At 40.1% G+C, this 20,725-nt stretch overlaps 1 protein-coding gene across 2 annotated transcripts in view; it reads left to right on the forward strand.

Moving 5' to 3' along the window:
• The window catches only part of glra4a (glycine receptor, alpha 4a), a 43,323-nt gene extending 23,939 nt beyond the window's left edge, over window positions 1–19,384 (forward strand). The window contains exons 2-10 of one of the 2 annotated variants that reach the window (XM_071458115.1): window positions 2,002–2,132; window positions 3,595–3,662; window positions 5,150–5,373; window positions 6,531–6,613; window positions 10,201–10,338; window positions 10,698–10,912; window positions 12,913–13,062; window positions 15,829–15,939; window positions 18,418–19,384. In XM_071458115.1, coding sequence (XP_071314216.1) covers window positions 2,002–2,132; window positions 3,595–3,662; window positions 5,150–5,373; window positions 6,531–6,613; window positions 10,201–10,338; window positions 10,698–10,912; window positions 12,913–13,062; window positions 15,829–15,939; window positions 18,418–18,711 — 1,414 coding nt within the window. In that variant the 3' untranslated portion in view covers window positions 18,712–19,384. The remainder of the gene's footprint in view (window positions 1–2,001; window positions 2,133–3,594; window positions 3,663–5,149; window positions 5,374–6,530; window positions 6,614–10,200; window positions 10,339–10,697; window positions 10,913–12,912; window positions 13,063–15,828; window positions 15,940–18,417) is intronic. The other variant, XM_071458116.1, reaches the window with a different exon arrangement.
• The last annotated feature ends 1,341 nt before the right edge of the window (window positions 19,385–20,725 follow it).

The following is a 20,725-nucleotide window of genomic DNA, read 5'->3' on the forward strand; positions in this document are numbered from 1 at the left end:
AAACAAGCACAACCCCGGAGAGGCCATTCGTTATCAATGGCTTTCTGTATCCATCCCTGTCTACCTGTATGTGTTTGTAACTGACTGTGTGGGTGAGAGAGAAAAAGGGATGAAGGGGCTACGAATATACAGTAACATCAGCAAAAGTACAGAGTGGACCTCAGCAGGAAGCAATGGAGTAGAGCCAGGGGACCAGTGAGAGTTGAACTTTATAAAGTAAGAAAGAGTAAGATATGTGTGCTGCTCCACTGGGAAAACCAACTAAAAGTGCTGGGTGCTTGAATTATTTTTAGCCACACTAACTGCAAGGCTCCAGGGATGGAAACTATTCAGTGGTTAGCAATGAAATTTAGTTCGATACCAATAATAACTGTACATATGTTAAAATGTGAGTGTGGAAGTTGTCAATAGCTTCATTATATACCTTGTCTGTTTGTTTATATCAGCAGGATTACACAAAAAGCACTGAACTGATTTGTATCACTTTCCTTTAATTGCAAGATAGAACATTTTGACATTTTCTGCAGTTTCTCTGAAAATAATGTGTAGATCTTGATGTTAAAAAAAATAAAAATAAAAAATCTGACATAAGATGTTGACATCAAGTTTGTGAAATCTTATCCAGATAATAATCTGGATCTGGTGGAAGAAATCTACATTAAATAGAGTTTTACTAATCAATAGTAAGTAACCATGCACGTAGAATCAGCAGCATTTAGGAATGTTTACGTCAGTATTTTATTCAACAGGGAACTCATAAAATTACACAGTAACAAAGTTGCGACAAAGCAATGAGACAATTCATGATGCTGTACAGCTGTATGAACTGTATAGTGCTGACGCCATCATTTCACACAGCAGGTTGAAACCATACAGCTGTCTTGTATAAGGATTAAAGACAGTAAATAAATGTATACTTGTGTAGGAGAGACATGCAGGATTGTTTGGCCTTGACAGAGGTATGCGGTATACTAACTGCCTCTCTAGTTTCCATATGATTCCTAATTGTTGTCTACAATGTTACAAATCAGAAGATCTCTTAGGATCAGCTCAGCTTTACGCTTGAAGTCCCGAAAATATCCTCAACAAATTCCTCCAATCCTGTAGCCCCTGACAATGCAGTTTTGTGACTCTAAATACAGTTAAGAGGCCATAAGAATGGTGGATCAGTGACTGGCTCCGCACACACTCATGAGAACACAGGGCTTCACCAAAGCTGTGCCTCGGAGGGGATTGAACCCCCCGTCAGTACTCCAGAGTTTCAGATCATGACAGATCGTGAACTGTTAACAATTGTATCAAAGCGTGAGGTGCAATCAGCTGTGCTACAGAAGTCCAGTCCATAATAAACCAGGGTTTCCTGGCTTAAAGGGCGTTTTCCTCATTTCCCCACATTTTCTTCTGCCTTTCTTTGCTTTTCTCAGTCTCCCTTCTTCCCTTTACTTTCTCTCTGGCCTGTTGGTTATTCCTGTCAGTGGCTGCCTAAGCCTCACCGGAGCTTGTATCAACTTCTTCCTCTCCCCGGTGTGACATTCATAGCATTACAATTGAGCCATCAATCTGTCAAGTCTTACCCCTGCTAAGCCACAAGCAGCAGGAAGCACAGGAGAGGGACGGGTTTACCTCCGCTTCTGTTTTGCTTCTCTCTAGTCAGGGCCTAGCAACAACGATAAGTCTCAGACATGATGTGAAATAGATAAGCTTTTAGTCGCCAGCTGAGGCAACCATTCAGTCGGCATTTTTCACCCTCATTTCCCTTTCCACCGCTGGATATTTTTTGCTGATGACTGACTTGCTGATAGCTGTTGGCTTCTCATTCTGTTGGTTTCTCATTATTTTTTCTCCCACACCCCCACCACTTCTACCTCTCATACATATACACAGTCTTCTGCTATTTCTCAAATCCTTTCTCTGTTCTTTCTGTTTGTATTTGCCCCCCTCCTCTCTCTCTCTCTCTCTCTCTCTCTCTCCCTCCCTCCCCCTCTCTCTGGGTAATGTCAGACTGAGCTCCTGTAAGGAGGAGATAAAGCCCCCCAGCAGGGCAGGACCACAGCTGTCGCCTTCTGACTTCCTGGACAAGCTCATGGGGAGAACATCAGGCTATGATGCTCGCATCAGACCCAACTTCAAAGGTACAGTACACGCCAAGGCCGACCATCACAGTAGCCCTTCAGAAAATCCAGTGGAAAGCACGAGCACCAGAAAAAAAAAAAAAAAAAAAAAAAAGATAGGAAAACAAAGACCGGTGGAACTGTGATGTGAAAGCTAAGCAGCTGAATGTTGCTCTGTTAGAAACTATAGTATGATTCTGAGGTTTCCAGCCTCCCAGTATACATATATTGCATCAGCTTGTCCTCGTTTTCACCCTGCTTGGTTTCAAAGCGTACGGTTAGTTCAGCATTTAATTAAGCCTCTGTGGTGACAGCCAGCCATTTTGTTGTTTTGCTATTGACTTAATTTAGGGATAGAATATTTTATCATGCAGTACAAGAACACTGTCTCCTAGGAGTTACATTTATATACTTTTAAATTATATTGAGACTTATGTTTTGGAAAAATAATTGCTGCCAGGATTATGCTTGTGTACATTCAAGTCATAGGGAGGTGTTGTGGGCTGATGGTGATAGAAATGATAGAAAAAACAGGACTTTTAACACTGGGGTCCTCATCCCAAGTCCTATGTGTGGTTTGTTGTAGACAGGGGTTTTCAAAGCCTGACAATTAGTAATGTCAAAAAATATATGCATAAAAAAGTCAATATTAATGGATCTTGTAACTTTTGTTGTTATTATGATTATTTGTCTTACTTTGGTTTGGGGGATAATGATGCTGATAATGACCCTGGTTTTGGAACTTTGGTTTCAATAATCTGGGGCCTTTGGAGCATATAAATAGAGCCATGGACTCAGAGAGTTAGCTGTGGTCTACAGCTTGACAAACTGGCGCCATTAAGAATGTGCTGAATTAGCTATTATCAGCTCCTGTTTGCAGTGTACTCATGGATGAAAACTTCCAGTTCTGGGATTATATGTACTTACTTTCTAAGTGGATTTATGGATGTTTGATATCAGAGAGAATATCCTCACAAAGTGTGAGTTGTACTGAATCTATAGGTATTTGCAAATACATTTCTTCATCATATATATAAAAAAACAAGTCAGGTAATGTGTCATGGATTTGTTGTTGCAAAGTAATATCATATAAACATTATTTGGTGAGATGGTTGCTGTGCCACAATGTGGTCTTTGTGACCCTCCTTGCTCTTAGTTTCTCATCATTAGCCATTTTCCCCCCTAGAATCTATCTTAAATCTTTTTTGAGTTTCGTTTCAGTAAATGAGATGTTTTCGCTGTAATTACAGGCCTGGGAAAAAAAAACTTTCTCTGAGAGTCTTTAAAGAGCAGCAGTAGTGCTGGAGCTGCTATGACTAAAACTGTAGCAACATTTTAAAGAGAATGGAGAAAATGCTGTAAATTTTAAGAAGCCCCAGGAGATGTACATTATAATTGGCATGTGTTATGTGGACAGCCGTGTGATTTCATTTATCCCATCTGAGGTGAGATGTGAATTTCAGTCTGTTTCTTCTTCCCTCAGGTCCACCTGTGAATGTCACCTGTAATATTTTTATCAACAGCTTTGGGTCCATCACAGAAACTACAATGGTAAGAAGACCATGCCAATTTCAAATTGTTGCACATATAGAAATGCAAATGTTTCTCTTAAAAACAGCATTATTATCTTTAAAACCCTCATTGGAATTAATTTGGTTCTAAACATGATTATGGATCATGGTTGGTGCTCGTTTAGTTGTGTCTCTCTCATGATTTGCACAAACATCTTGAAGCACTCCATTCTCTTTTTCTCCTATGAACTTCTTTGCTAATCCACTCAGTGCTGAAGCCATTCCCTCATTTCTGTGTTTCCTGGAGTATAACAGCACAACCTTCAGAGTCCACTGGGTCACTGACACACTGATAATGAACTGTCCACTCTGCAATTAAAATGAAAAATTGAGAAAATGAATGAAAAGGGGGCAGGGAGAGGGGACGAGGGGTTCGGGGAAAAAATGGCTGACCTCAAGTCTGCACTTACAGACTTATCCTGGGTCAGCATAATACAGCAGAGAACTGTTTAAGGGTGTCCAAGGGAGGCCCAGAAGGCCAGACCTCTGGTCAGGTTAGCCCAGAGAGTGACAACACTAATGATGTCATTGTATGCACTGGTGAAGCATGCTTTTAATTCTGATAAATGAAGTGAACAAGCAAGGAAAGCAACAATCTACAATGCCCAAAGATGAATTCTGAATTAATTGCGCGGATTAGAATTCTAATTTAATTACTCATGTATGCCGGCTGCAGGCAGGAGTGATTGTGTTCAGTATTTGTCCTTGGCCTGTCTTGTATTGCCAACCCTTTGCTCACCAGCAACACAGGCTGCAACAGTTCAAAAACAGATCATCATCTTCAGTCAGTCACTTTTGGTAAAATCTGACAAATGTGCTCAAGCAGGGGCATCTCAACAAGAGTGATGCGTTAATTATCTGGTATCATTACAATATACGTAAAAACTTTAGAGCTACCTGTTAATATTAAACATTGAATGTTTCTTTTATTAACAGAAACAACATATGTTGGGTAAAAACACTTACTTGCCAATTGAATTTCTACTCACAAGCAACAATTTGGCTGTTTCAAGTCCGCTAAGACCAAGACTGCACCCCACATCAGGATGCTGCGCAGCTGCAATCTCACAACAGAGGACATGAGTGCATTTATGTACTTAATACTGTTAGTAATGTAACTGGGCACAATGGAAACGTGTACATCGTAGTCTTTTTTTCTGTTAATGGGGGATTCTATCCTTGACCATAAAATAAACTTATGTGGCTGAAATTAATTTTGTATTTTTAAAACTTAAGTGATACTCCATCAAAATACTCTAAAAAGTTTCATTGTAGTTCCATCTTTCATTGAGTACAATGAATTGTTCAGTTCAGTTAGAATGGATTCCAGTAGTGACCAGTATCAGATCATTCCCAGAAGCACCTGAAATCACGACAGCAGAATGAGCCACTCCTAAGCTCCCCCATCTGTACCATAAACTGCACTGATGATATATTTTCCATTAACTACCCTGAGTTCTTCTACAGGACTACAGGCTCAATGTATTTCTACGTCAAAAATGGAATGACCCTCGTCTAGCATACAGCGAATACCCAGATGACTCCCTTGATCTGGATCCATCCATGTTGGACTCTATCTGGAAACCTGATTTATTCTTTGCAAACGAGAAAGGAGCCAATTTCCACGAGGTCACCACTGATAACAAGCTGCTACGGATTTTCCAAGATGGCAGCGTTTTGTATAGCATCAGGTAAAAGATAATTTTCCTGAAATGTAAAGCTTGTATCCTCTGAGGAGAGAATCAGGGGCGTAATCAAGGGCTAAGTTTTGAAACATAAATGCTGTTGCAGAATGATTGCTCGGCCAAATTCAGATTATTTTTGTCATATGGTGGGAGGCAACCACAAAATACACACAAGTACAAAAATATAGTTTTCAGCGACTAAAATGCACATTTCAGGGATGAAAGCATGCACAACATTTTTTCCCCCCTCATAGTGATCATTTTATTCTCATTTAACTCCTCGGTGGAAGCTCTCTCTAGGGTGCTTTTCTAAAAATGTATTGTTTAGAAATGAAGTTAAAATTTTACTAATATTTCAATATTTCCAAATACATGATAAAGCAAATACTTATGTTTTAATATAGTATGATTTAATCATTTTTCTGTTTGCTTGCAAAGTGGCAACAACTGTGGGAAGAGGAAGAGCTGTACAACACATTCCTCCAGTGTTCTCACAATAAGAGTATTGCAAATACAGATAATCACCACCTCATTCCACTGAGTTACTGAGCCCTCTAGATTTGCTTATGTTCTGTAATTATGGATCAAACATCTTTCTATGCTCTAAATACATGCTACAACTTAGGCAATGTTAGGAGAGTCAATCACCGGGGTGTTTATAGTTTGTTCTTCATGTGGTGAAAAAGATATTGTGTCATCATAACACAGTAGCAAATGGGTGCCTGTGTGTATACTGCTGGCGGCTCTTGTCTCGCCTCTGGGCGATGCATTTCAGCAGGTAATTACACAGCTTTCCTCCAGACAGACTCACAAATAGCTCCCTCTCTCTCTCTCTTCTGAGGATTCATGAAGGCTTAATGCATCCACAGCACAACAAACAAACATAAGGATGCCTACACCAATTACTTTGCCATTACTGTGGTGCAAAATGTAATCAAATGGCAGGAACTCTATATATTTTCTCCAATCTATTGTGCGTTACTTTTTTTTCCTAATTGGTCAGTTTAATGCACTGAACACTATCATACAGAATCTTGCCACTTGGATTAATTTGACTGTTAATCTATCATTTTTCCCCATGTTAGAGTCTTTTCCTTGAGCTCTTTTGTGCCTTTTGACATTCCCTATGGCTCCTTTTCTCTCTTTCAATCTGTCTGTCTCAGGCTGACTCTTACCCTGTCCTGCCCTATGGACTTGAAGAATTTCCCAATGGATATTCAGACCTGTACCATGCAGCTTGAAAGCTGTGAGTCTTTTCTTCTTCTGCTTCCCCTTTTCCTCATTTTCCTGTTTTTATCTCTCTTCATCTCCCTCTTTTCTACCTTTTGCCTGGCTTGTAAAGTGTCCAATATTCCCAGAGACACACACTGTATTTTCATTTGTATCATTATCAAGGCTATGTTCACAAAGTGTGTAATGGTTCCCTTCTGTTTTCTAATTGCATTCCATGTTTTTGTGTCATTATTTATTCATGATATGGGGAATGTGACTGCTACCATCAAGTTAGTCAGTCATCAGTTTACTGTGGTTAAGCTAAATTAAACAGTAATCCAGCCTGGCTTCCAAAGCAAGGGGCATTTCATGCTACATTATTTTATGCAGTTAGAGGTGATGTCAGAAAAAATAAATATTCATGACAAGCACATTCACTGTGTGGAGGCCAGTCTTGGATGCTACACTGTCAGAGTGCAGGGACTCTGTCCTGCTCTGCTGGATTTGTGGGACTTTGCTTGCAACCCCCAGCCAAACCTGTTATCTGAGATAGCTTTGTGTTCAGCAGACACATTGGTTAGTATTGTCCTAAAAGCCTGAAATTATCAGAAATACCATCCAAGATGCAGACAGAGCATACATGGTCTTACATTTTTCCTTTTCATACACTAGGACACTACCTCTACACTATAATACAAGGCCAGCGTTGTTTCTCTGTTTACGTGTCTTCCACATGGATTATCAGCTTTTTGCATGGGGCATGTAGCCTTAGCCTTTTAGCGCAGTATTGCATGTATCAAGCACATATCATCCCCTCACAGGGTTTTTGTTTTAAAGCAGTTCAGTTGTAAATGTTGAGTCATTCTGAGACAACTCACCAAGCTAATGCCACCTTAATTAGCCAGCTAGCTGCAGCTGATCTGTTTGTGGAGCTGGTAAAATTGATGGTTGCAGACTGTAAAAGAGACATCTGCTTTTGTCAGCCACTGTCTGAAATCAGTGACAAGTTGTTTCATAATTACTAAGAATTTCAAATGTTTGATCGACCTCTGTTATTACTGTAAACTGCGTATGTACTGTGCAAGAATGGAAAGCACAGTGTAGCAGCAGAAAGGTGCGGTGCGGCTTAACGAAAGGTTAGCTGTTTATTCTGAACATCTATTAAAAGTAAAGAGTTCAAGAAATGTACAAAATGAATTTGAAACCTTTTAAAATGCTATTACAGTGATAAAACTTAGGGGAGGAATAATATTCTCCCCTTTCTGTCCTCCCATGCCTTTAGCAGAGATAGTATCTGCCCTCATGAAACCAATTTCCAGGATATAAATAATGAAACTTTAATTTTGTGTCCCTTTTATTATATGTGACCCACCCCCTGTGCCTAGAGGTGACCTAATTTCCCATCATCAGGACAAAAGAATTTAAGCCTTGCAAAAGGGGGAAACAGACAGAGCACTCATACAATGAAGTCACTGCTCCTTTTCAGAAGCATTGCTCACAAAGAAATAAGTCAGGCTGAACGGTGGTATCACTACCTGCATCCTTATCTGATTCAATAAGAACAATAGGTGTTGGTTTGTATAGAACTAGAACTCCCTCTCTGTACAGGAGGCAGCATGATTTATTTCTGCAAATTAACACAGGGACAACCGATAAAAAAATCCAATGAATAGTGAAGATATACACTAGCCAACATAAAAACACAAATATAAAAGAAATTTTACCCTTTAGCAGCATGAGGAGAGGAGACTTTAAGGCAAACAGATGTGTTTAAGGCAGCAGTGTGTGTGTGTGTGTGTGTGTCTGTGTGTGTATAAGTTTGTGTTTGGGGAAGTTTATCGTATCACACTGCCATTAGAGGAGATGTAATCATTTCTGATTAAAGGCCTGGTGGGTGAGGATGCTTGGCCTTGTGTTGACAAGTGCTGGTACACCACCCAAGGGTGTGATCACCTTGGCTAGAGCTCGATGTTAAGAGGAAATTATAGGTTTTACTGCCACTGCTGGATCTCTGGCAACACCGTCTGTTCAACATGAGAAAGAGAGAGAGAGGAGGGTGATGAAAAGAGGAGAGTTATCTTTGGGGTTCAAGAGAGCCAAGGCCAATCTTCTTTGCTGGCCTTTCATGCCACGGGCTTATATATAGGCATATAAATAGATTCTGCCTTATTCTGATACATCAAAGCCCCATATATGCAGCTTATACCACTTCACTTTTCCTCGAGCCATTAGTGTCCAGAAACCTCAAATCCACTTTGTAACTTGCTCCATAAGTGAGAAGCAAGACTAAGTATAAAATCTGAAGCACAGCCATACCTACATTAAGAGCTTTCATTAGGTGAACTGCCTCTTTACATGAAAAGAGAGATGACATGTGACTAACAGTCATTACTCTACCTTGCTGAGATATTCCAGACGTTCTGTCTCATGAATTTCATTGTTATTGCACCTTGAGCACTATTGTCAGTTGTGTTTTAACGCCTCTTAGCTGTAGCTGGTGGAAGAGAAGGAGACCATTTCATTATCTTTTAAAGAATTGGTATTCCCCTTGCTTGTTACAGCAGGATGTGTGAATGACAGTGACTTCTCCCCATGAACAAGATAAGCGTGTTTGAGTGGTGGTGTTTTTCAGGCGTGTGGTACAGGATAGGGTATAACATCTTGAATAATTGATGCCTTTGTAATTCAGTCCCTAAAGGGTCCCAGTAGACATCAGGATTATTCAGATGGGTGAGGAATTCTGCGTTGTTGTTCTTGCATGTGTTATGCATTTTTAATACACCTATAATCAGGCAGCTGCAAGGAGCGCAGCCCTGAAAGAGATCATGCAAATCAACAGCGAATGTGTGTTTGTGTTTCAAGCGGGTAGGCAAAATAATTATTGACCCATCCTGGCTGGCGATTTCTAAATGCTTCAGTAAATGTATATTCACTTGCAAACGTAACTGATGTACTCCTTTATATAGCAAATGATTTTGTGCACTTTTATCGGTGCAGCCACAAGCAGTGCATTAACAGGATTACACACACTAATGAGCTCAGTGTTAGTGAACACATGCAGTATCTCCACTGTCCTGAGCAGATATGCTCCTCATGTCCCCCGTTATTCTGTAACCTTCAAGCATCCATGACAGCACGGATGTAGCAATGGTGTGTGACCTTTACCTTGACAAACATGATGGCAGAGGGTGGCTGGTAGCTGGACAGATGGGCTGAGGGCCATTACATCACCATAGTCTTTCCAAGTTTCATCCTCCAGCTCTCCAAGTCTCATTAGCCAAGGTTTCTGATGTTTCCGAGGCACAGATTTTATTCCAAAGTAACAAGATCCCAGTGAAAAATGAGGTTAAGGAGGGGGAGGAGGCAGGGGGTGGGGGTGGAGGGTCGCAGCAATAGTGATAATAAGGATATGAATTTTTAACAGCTTGTGCAGCACATTACTTGACTTTCAGCAATGTATCAACATACAAACTGCTTTGTCTTTGTTATTGTTGTGCTGAATACAAAGCAAGAGGAGATAAGCTACACCCCACCACTGTTGCAAAGCCACATCTCTCACTATTTCTCCCTTATTAAGATGTCTTCTCTCTCCTCTTTATCTGCTCTGCTCTCGTTTCACAGTTGGTTACACCATGAATGACTTGATCTTTGAGTGGCTGTCTGAGAACCCTGTTCAGGTGGCTGATGATCTCACCCTCCCACAGTTTGTGCTAAAAGAGGAGAAGGATTTGGGCTACTGCACTAAGCATTATAACACAGGTACATTATGAATTCCATTTAAAGTGTTGAGAAACCAGTGACCTCGTGATAAAAAGTCAAACTGTAATTGAGCGCTTCAAATGATTTCTTCTTCAGAAGGGTCTGTAGAGTTATGAAGGTATAAGGTGGAAATTCACCTGATTTGAAACAGGTTTAGAAATGTTGTTCACGTTTGTTGTTGTTGTTGGGATTTTAACAATTACTTGAATAGTTAAAGGGACAGTTGCTTTCACCAAAAATTAAATGTCTGCAAATATTTAGCCATTATATTTATCTCACATGTACTGTATATTCTACCATTTCAACAGCATAATTTAAACATAACCACAACAACTGCCTGTTTTATGTCACGTCTGCAGGTAAATTCACCTGTATTGAGGTGAAGTTCCATCTGGAACGTCAAATGGGCTACTATTTGATCCAGATGTACATCCCTTCCCTCCTCATTGTCATCCTCTCATGGGTATCTTTCTGGATTAACATGGATGCTGCACCTGCCAGAGTGGGCCTGGGCATCACCACTGTGCTGACGATGACCACACAGAGCTCTGGCTCCAGAGCCTCGCTGCCCAAGGTGAGTCTGGAGGCTTGTAGGTTTCTCCTTTGCTGCAGGCAGAGTTTTGCAGGGAGGGGATTATCATGCAGGGCTGCAAATTTTTTTATCTATGTATTTTTTCAATTTTGTGGTATATTTACACAGTCATAGTTTGAAAGTGACATTGGGCTGTTTGAGACATGTCTTGATATGTCTGAAAATCAGTGAAGCACAAAGAAAGTGTAAGTTCTCTGCTGCTGAGCTTAAAATATGCTCTTCTTACAACAAGAAACAACTACAAAAGAAAGAAAACAGCATCACATAATTCTAGCAGCTCAACAAAAAGGTCAGTGACTAAATAAAAAAAGTTTAATAAACGTAGCATGGCCTGAGTTTGAAACTTGACGACCATTCTGACATTTTGCTCCGACATATCCCCCAAAAATTGATGCATGATTTAGAAATACCATTTCCTTTCGTGCTTGATATTTCCTGACATGCTGACAATGCAGATACAGATGCCCAATGAAACAAGTAACAGATGCACAATGGATTTTTGGTTCCTGTTGACTGCAAAAGGTATACTGGTTGTGCCCTCCAAAGTTGGGTAAAAGAGGCATGGGAAATGGGACGACCTGTTAGGCCGTATTTAGTCATGAAACGCTGACTTTGCATGAGCAAGTCCTGATTCAGGACAAGGCTAGAGACTAATTAGGGAGGATACAACAGCCAGGTGAGGTGAGGACACTGGACCCCATGTGAAAGACATGCAAGTCAGTGGAGGTCACACTGTCCCTGGGGAGAAAACACAGGGGAGAACCATCTCCCATCACTATGCCAAACACTTGTTTCTGATTGGCTGAAGGGTGTCCATTAAAATATGTTTTATGATACCTTGATGAGATCCTGCGTCCTGCATCACTGCACAAGGTATATTAGATTTTAGATTTTATTAACCATAGCAACAGTTCTTCTGCCTCATGCTAGGTTACTAGTTGACTCTCACTGGTGCTTGTTTGTCTGCACGTTGACCCTGAGGAGGGTTTTTTAAAACTTAAAGCAGTGAGGTAACACAGAGCTCTGCTGCTGCTCTGAGGAACGTCCTGTCCACATTCACACAGTCACACGCAGTTACACCTGGAAGCTGCCCAACACAATTCATTGGTGTTTGTGTCAGAAAGATGTTTGTAGTGAGGTAGTTTGTGGTGTTGTAGTATTTTTCTATTCTTGTGATAGTGCTAACCACTGCAACACCGTGCCACCCAGTTTTCCAAACAATCAACACTATAATACAGTGCATATAGTCCTTATTTAAAAAACTCAAATTTGATTTGACACAGAAATTTGTTTTCATACCTCATAACTTTAGATTTTTTTGGTAGCTGGACTACCTGCCTTCTTTACATGTGGTTTTCTAGTGGCCTCTTTGCTTGAAAACCAGTGTTGTCCTCTCATGGGTTAATCAGGAAAGGAAGGGACGGATAATTTAATCTATTGTGTGAAATACTTGAATTATGATTGTTAGAAAGCCTGGGGATAAGGTGCTAAATGGTGTTTTAGCACAGTGAAAAAAGACAAAGATGTGTGACAGCTGGAGTATGAGACTAATGTAGTGGAAGTGTTGATTAAAACATGGTTGAGGTGTTTCCAGTGTTCACAGGAGGTAACAGTTTGTACCCAACTGATGTGTCATTTCCTGCATTCCCCCCTCCAAGTCTCTGTATGTATCTGTAACAGTGAGCGAACTGCTGCTCAATTGAGTGAAGTTTCCACACTATGCTTGCTCAGTGTGCGTTGCTGATGTGTTGTGACACATCTTCTCTCATGAACAACATCACCAGGGCTCTCCCCAAGTCTTAGTCGTGACCTGTCTCATGGCTATGTGTCAACTGCCCACATCCCACTGACTCATTACAATTCTAGGCCATGCCAAAGACGTGTGTCATTACATGCCAGAGCTGAGGAATGGGTAGACTGTGAACAACCCACAGATTATCCATCAGCCTCATTGATGACTCTGTGACCTTGCCTCTTCCCAGGTGTCCTATGTGAAGGCCATTGACATTTGGATGGCGGTGTGTCTTCTGTTTGTGTTTGCCGCCCTGCTGGAGTACGCAGCAGTCAACTTCGTCTCAAGGCAACACAAGGAGTTCATCAGACTGAGGAAAAAGCAACGGCAGCAAAGAATAGTAAGTGAAAAAAATCTCTCTCTCTCTCTCTCTCACACACACACACACACACACACACACACAAACTCTCTCAGGCTAAAGCATGCTTCAACAAGGAAAAACATGCACATACTCACTGACGCACTGTGTCACACATTGTAGGAGATTCTAAGAAATAAGCACATGAAACACACACACACACACACACACACACACACACACACACACACACACACACACACACACACACACACTCACACACACTCACACACACTCCAGTCCTTGTCAGCCCCTATAACACTGCCTTATGCATCTTGTTATTGTGGGATGCTGTATATTGAGGAACTGACAACATCAACACGCTACAGCTGGCTGTCATATTACATGAGGAAGATCTGCTCATTTCAGTTCAGCTTGTTTCCATGGTGAGCACTGACCTGTGAAGAACATTTGTGATCCCTACCCTCTGTCACTGCATTTGACACAACAAACCCCCTGGGAACGGGATACCCCAACTCTACTGGGACCGCCCTGGCTAATATATTTGTATGTTAAGACCTGTTGTTGGCGGTGTGAGAGACTGCAATGGCTTTTGTTTTTTTTTGTTTTTTTCCTTTTACTGCCTTGTCATTACCTGTCATAACTATTTTGTTTTGAAGGATTAATATAACAATCTAGCAAGCACTAATTAGATAACTATATTTCTGTTATCATTTTTACAGGACCCCTCTAGTACTTTGAAATCTTTAAACAGTTAATTTGTAATATGTTCTAAGTCTAATTGCAGTAGTTTGAAACTTGCGAAAAATATACTTTTTTGCTAAGAATTGAATGAGAACATTGACATTACTGTCATACCCTAAAAGCAAAACATATCTTTGCACAAAGACTGAAAAAAAAGGGACAAAATCTTGCATGTCCTCCTCCTAAAGTAAAAATGAATCCACCACTAGCACCTCTGAAGCTCACTGATTAATATGTTAGAGCTCATTTGTTTAATCTACATAAAGAAAAGTGTAAAATTGACAATTTGTTGTTTTACAAGAGGTTATATGCTAGACCTTCCCCACACACCCCCAACCCTAGAGCCAGGCCGGTTATCCATATATTATTGTCATTCGACTCTGCAACAAAGTGAAAATATTGGAATATTCTTCTGATAAAGGTTTTCAAGTTAGAGAGAACAAGCTCGACAGAACCAACTGTCTTTATTAATGCTTACTAATAGATCGACACCTAAACCATTTGTGTTTGAGCCAGATTGTAAAAAACATTTCAACATGATGACTCAAGATTTCATGGATTTTTGTACCATTAGACCATTTATGAATTTACATTTTACAGCTGTGGACCTGATCACTTATCTCAAAGTGACAAAGCAATAACTTCATATTAATGACTTGCTCAAAGTTTCCAATAAGCCACTGGACCTGCAGTTATAAAGTAAATGTTAATGAGACATTAATTAAGGGTCATGGGTTTTCATTTTTTAATATGCAATAAAGTCTGTTGTAATAAAAGGTATGAAGTTGTTATTAAATGGATGTCCAGATGTCCAGATTGTGCAGAAAGCAAATTGTGGATGTGTCCACTGGCAGCATCATCCAGACACCGACTAAGAGACAAAGCAAGTAATGCTGGAAGAGGAAAGACAACAGCCAAAGGGCTTTGTCAAACCCCAATACTTTGTTTTGATTACTGCTTATTAGTGATATATAAAGCATTAATACTTGATTTATTAACATTAGGAAACTCATTATTTGGTCTTTTGATAAGTGGTATCTTTGTTTTTGGCATCACCCAAACATATGCCTGCTAAATTGTTGGATTTATCTTGCGTGAAGATTATCAAGGCCAGCAGCTTGGAGGTTAACAAACAGAAGCATTTGCCAAGAGGTGTGAGGCCCTCTTTGACAGAGAGGGGTTATTCTCAAGAGAAACAGATGAGATGTCTTGAAAATCCCATTAAAACAGTTCAGACTGGGCACCCTCCCAGACTCATGGCAAAGTTCCCTGTACAGGCAGAAGAGTCCAGCAGATTTACTGGGCAGTCTGCCCTGCTGCATCGATATAGCAGAGAGAAAATGATGGTCTGTGGAGGAAAGGACTTCCCCTGTCCACATCAGCTGCACAATTACTCCCACTGAGGAGTTAGAGGTCGCAAACTATCCATCTGAGAGGTATTGACGCATGACCCGATGGGTTGTACTACAGAGAGGCTGGGAATCTGATGGAGTTTACAAATCCCAGGCTCACCGGGCTTAATCACTGCACTTTTCCAGCCTCGTGTTTGGCTTAGAAAACATCAGAGATGTCAAACAACTACAATAAGTACTGTATACCCACACTGCCTTCAAAACTACAAAAATAAATAAATAGATCTTTAAATCCATTTTTAGGCTTCACAGAAATAACTTGAAGAGGCTCCTTGAAGATTCTTTGTTCGTCTTCAAAGCCAGTTCTCTAAAGTGTGGCAGATAATGTCCTGTATTATCACACTCACAGTGCCTCTTTAATTAAAAGCTGAGAACGTCTGCTTCAGTTTGTTGTTGGGATTTGATGTTTGCATCTTTAATCACTTTATTTTTGGCATGGCACAGGTAATATATATGTGTTGTAATTAAATGCAGCAGAGGGACTTATTGTTCCCACCAAATGTCCAAAACTAAATGTATTAAAAACTAAACAAGCTCTTAGAAAACTTTTCATACTTGTTGTTTTTACATCAGAAGATGACATAAAAATGCAGTAATTGTTATTTTAATGTATCTGCCTTCCTTTCTGGAGGTGTTTGACAGTCAGCCTGGGAGTGTTGAGTCGTTGCGGAAAGTGAATGACATCCCTGGTAACAACTCAGCCTACAGGAATCTGAATCAGCACTGCAGCGCCTGTGCCAGGGTAAAAACTGACCCCTGTGTCAACCCTGACCTTCAAACCTAATTTTTGTCTGTGCCTCCAGCCTCCCAAATTGATTGTGTTGTCCAACTTTCACCTTAAACCTGACTTTATCCTGGCATCTCTCCCACAACCAACCAAACCCACTTAATGCTGATCTCACCCTGTCTCGATGACCCCCTCTTTCAGACCGTCTGCCCCTTTAGACCAACATTACTCACTTGCCTTTTATTCCTTCCCAATGTGTGACCTGTTTTTACGGCTGATTTAAAGTGAACATAAATTTCTTCCTTTTCAGGAGTGTCAGAGCACTTGTTTTGTTTATTTAAATAATCTAGTTTCAAAAAAAATTGTATATTTCAAATATATATATATTTAAAAAATAGGAAACCGGTTTATTTGCCTTCTTGAAAGGCATTAAATGAGACTTGATACTGGTCTTGTGTGAAGCTGGCAGCCAGTGGCCGGCAGTGAGGCGGAGCCTAAAGAAACAGGGAAACAGCTAGCCTGGCTTTCTCAGAGGGTAACGAAATCTTTCTACCACCATCTCAAATTCTCACTAATTAACAGGTTATATACCTCATATGTTTAAGCCATACAAAAACCTGAATGTGTTACCTTCTGACAGAACAAGGCTACCCATTTCCCCCTGTTTCTAGTATTTATGCTAAGCTAAGCAGCTGCTGCTTGTGGCTTTTTTCTAAATGTTTACAGTTCTTGTAGTTGTCATATTACATTTGATTAACACCTAAAAAGGAAAAACAGATTGTCACAGATCACTCTCTGAAAACAGCCATTTTCACAGCACAGAGCACAATGTGATAATCAGGCATCCTATGCCAACAAATCACAAAGTGTGTGGTTGCTGCTGAGCACACAGACTAAAAACAATGAGCACCTGTTATCTTTAGAGAAACGCACTAGACTTCTGCACATGATGTACTGTATCGTTTAGGAAAGAGTAGGAGGGATAATTAAGCTGTGCTAGAAGAGCTACAGCTCCCTATCCCCCCTGTTGTACGGTGTAATTTGTCATTGGGGCAACAGATAGCACATATAGAGTTAGTCCCAACCAGACAACTGTAAGAGGGAAGAAGTTTACAGTAAATGAAGGTAGCAGCTTAGCCTTCAGCTAAACAGTGAAGGTGCAAATAAGGGGCAGTCAGCAGAGATCAAAGGTAGAGAAAGTTTTTAAAGGACTAAGTGAATATACTGTGCAAGAGAAATTTAACACTAACAGACAGGTGTGAAATACATTAGTAGCGTTGGACCTTTGACAGGAGCTGGTAGTGTCTCACGGCAAAGTCTGTCCCCCCAGCACCAGGTCGCAAAGTTCAGCAGAGAGAGGAACAGAGAGAGAGGAGGGGACGCAGGGATCAGAGCTGACTACTAATCATCCAATTTAGATCCCACATCTTCACTTTCCCCTGCTAAAGTGAATCTCTCAAAGTGTCAGAAGGCTGTCAGAGTTAAGCTGCATGTCTATTAATATTCTCTTCAGAGGGCGGGAACAGTGTCTCATTCACTGTAAGAAAGTGCCCCGCCATTCATCAAAGCATAATGCCAAGTGCAATCTCTTTTTTTCTCTTTTTTTTTTTTTGGTGGGGCTTAGATCATGACTTTTTATTATTAATAGGCATTTTGAAAAGTCTATCATTCTGCAACTTGAAAGGAGAGATGGAGGTTAATTTTTTGATTAACTTTCAGAATTATAATTCTCTTTCTTCCTTTTAATGAAGATGCCCTCCAATTCCCCTCTTTGTGTTGTTGAAACTTCACAAAGCCTAATTGATTAAAGAAAGTTCATCTGAGGCTAGTGCCTGCTCAAGCCCCCTTCATGTTCCTCTCATGTATTACCGTTACATACGAGGTAACCATCGGTTCAACACATCACAATGTCTCTACAAAAAGACTTCAATGTTTCCCGAGTTATGACGGTAGCTGAAAATGGCTCAGTTATTTTTCTGTAGTCATTTTAGTTTGCATTATATCTTTTAATTAATACAAAAAAACCCTGCTACCTAGATTAGAAAATACAGTCCAAACTGGAGAAACGAGTTACACAACCTTTTTATTATCGTGCAGCAGATGGAATATAATTTTCTTTCAGATGGTTACGAGTCTTTGAGGTTTTTGGAAATACTGTCAGAACAGTGTTGGATAATACATTTCTTTTTCAAACATTTCTGTGTTCATTTTTAAGAACAGCAGATACTTACATCACACACAGTCGAACATGAGAGGCGCCTGTTTTACACAAAATCACTCACAAAATATTTACTGTATTTAAAAATTTTGCTTTTTCAAGGGTGGCTTTTTCCTGCCGATGTCCTTAATCTGTTGCACTTTGCTGCCCTTTTGTGCTGCTACACCCCAAACGCATTTGGGAATCAGCCACCGAGAGGAAATGTGAGAAGCTGTAAGCTAATACTTGTTGACAGCAAGAGGCCAATCTGTTTTTCCCTATGCTTGACTCCACAGGAGGAGGAACTGATGAGGGAGAGCCGTGGTTTTTACTTCCGGGGTTATGGACTGGGTCACTGCCTGCAGACCAAGGATGGTGCTCCTGTGGAAGGGGCCACCGTGTTCGCCCCACCACCACCTCCAGTCACCATGTACGACGGAGAGGTGCTTCACAAGCGTTTCGTGGACCGGGCCAAGCGCATTGACACCATATCCAGAGCCGTCTTTCCCCTGAGCTTCCTCATATTCAACATCTTCTACTGGGTCACCTATAAAGTGCTGCGACACGAGGACATCCATGCAAATTTGTAAAAACGCTCTCTGCCAGATGCTACGTTTTAGTTTGTTTTGTTTTCTTTCTCAGAACCAAAACTGCCTGTCAGATCTACATTACAATGAGGAAATGCGGCAAGAGGCAGATCTGCTTCTTAAAACAACTGCTAAAAAACTTTGTGCTCAGGTGCGTCTTCAGGATCTCAGAGGAAGACTGATGAAGAGGAAAGACGGGGTTAAGCTGCGTGGATTCAGGCTGGTGTTATTTGCGGTTGGCCTCTGTCCGTCTAGGTTTGATTTGTCCAGATTACAACACTGCTGGTACTTGTGAGTTCATGACATTTGTTTGAGATGAGGAGAGTTCAGAGAAATCAATGTTGATCCTGGCTGGATGAGATATACTGACTTGAATTTTGACACTACGCATCTCTGAATGTTTTTGAAAATTCAAAAAAATAATGGGATTTTTTTATTATACCTTTAGATTATCAAATGGGTACAAATGGGTGTGGGAGGGGAACTGGTCTTTATGAATATTCAAGAAGTGGTGATAATTCAGTTTAGCTACTTGTAACAAGAGATTATATATATATATAAAACAGTGTATAAAATGTATATAAACAAATCTGTTCATCAAACTGCACAAAGCACAAATATGTATTTCCTTTTGTCTAAATTTAAATAAATTGTTATTCTGCCAGGAAATCACAAACGATTTTGCTCCTCTTTGACTTGAAGATTCAGTTGATTGGTTTGAAAACAATGCTGAGGTCACGTGCACAGAAATGCTTTTTCAAGTGTATCGGAAATTCAGTCACAGATTAACTGCATCACACACAATTATTTTCCTACTGGAGTCCTTTTAGACCCCATCAGCTCCAAATCCCAAGGGGAAAATAATAAAAAAAAAAAAAAAACTTAAACTGAAGGTGGAAATCAAATTGTACAATTGCAAATAATGCAAATAAGTAATCAGTTCACATCAGTGGTTCCAATTGTAAGATGTGAAACCATACACTTAATCAATCAGGGAGAAATCATGGATAAACTTGTTTAAAAAAAAAAAAAAAGAAAAGAAAAAAAAAATGCTGCCATTTCTTTCCTAGTCTCAGGAGTAGCTCTGAAGGTGTGGAAAAGCAGGGATGTAGTGGAGCAGGAGCATCGCCAGCAAGGGAGGGCTAATGTTTTTTTTTTTTTTTGTTTTTGTTTTTTTTAAATGGGAAATCAGAGGGTTTGTTTTATCAACTAATGAGTTTGAAAAAGGGCTTGGTATTCCACTGCTAATGACAATGAATTCAAAGAGGCAGCTGGAGCCTTCTGTGCTTTGGTCGGCAAACCTAATCAACTCCTCTGTAGTGTATGGTTCCCCAGGTAGTGAAAAGTAAGTGTGTTTGTGTGTATGTGTAAACCATCTTTTATTATATCAGCATATATTTTAAAATTGCTCGTAATATCTTTTTTTTTTTTGTTAAGAATCAACCCTAGTCGGGATAAAAAGCTGAGACTGGGACCTGGCATTTTCATCTTTGGAGCATAGACACAGAAAAACAAGAGGAGATGTCTTATTGCCTCAGATTGCTGAAGGACAGAGTAGCTTGACATATTCACTGATGTACCCCTGACAGCTTAAGTAGATTTCCTAAACAGAATGTGAGGGCATGCAAAAGTCAAAAATACTGGCTCTTGCCTGTCAATGTCGTTGCGTCCCTTATTATTTGATCTCCAACTCTTAAAGACATAGTTCAACATTTTATAGATACCCTTTAATTGCTTTCTTAGCCGATAGTTAAATGATAAGGTCAGTACCATTTACATACTTTTCACTACATTATTTATCTGATTTGTTTGTAACCATGGATAGGATTCATTTTTTATCATTCATCAAAAAGCCACTGATGAGAGGACTGATGATAATAATAATACTATGTACTCCAGTGTAAACACCTTACATATTCAAAACCTGTGTAAAATCATGTAGAACAGAATTGGGACACAGTTATAGGTTTTTGAAAGCTCATCCGATGCTCCACACACAAACAAAAAGCTTGAATAA

This window comes from Trachinotus anak, unplaced genomic scaffold (genome assembly GCF_046630095.1).
Source record: "Trachinotus anak isolate AG129_WGS33_773 ecotype Australia unplaced genomic scaffold, CSIRO_AGI_Tana_v1 ptg000021l, whole genome shotgun sequence".
Lineage (NCBI taxonomy): Eukaryota > Metazoa > Chordata > Actinopteri > Carangiformes > Carangidae > Trachinotus > Trachinotus anak.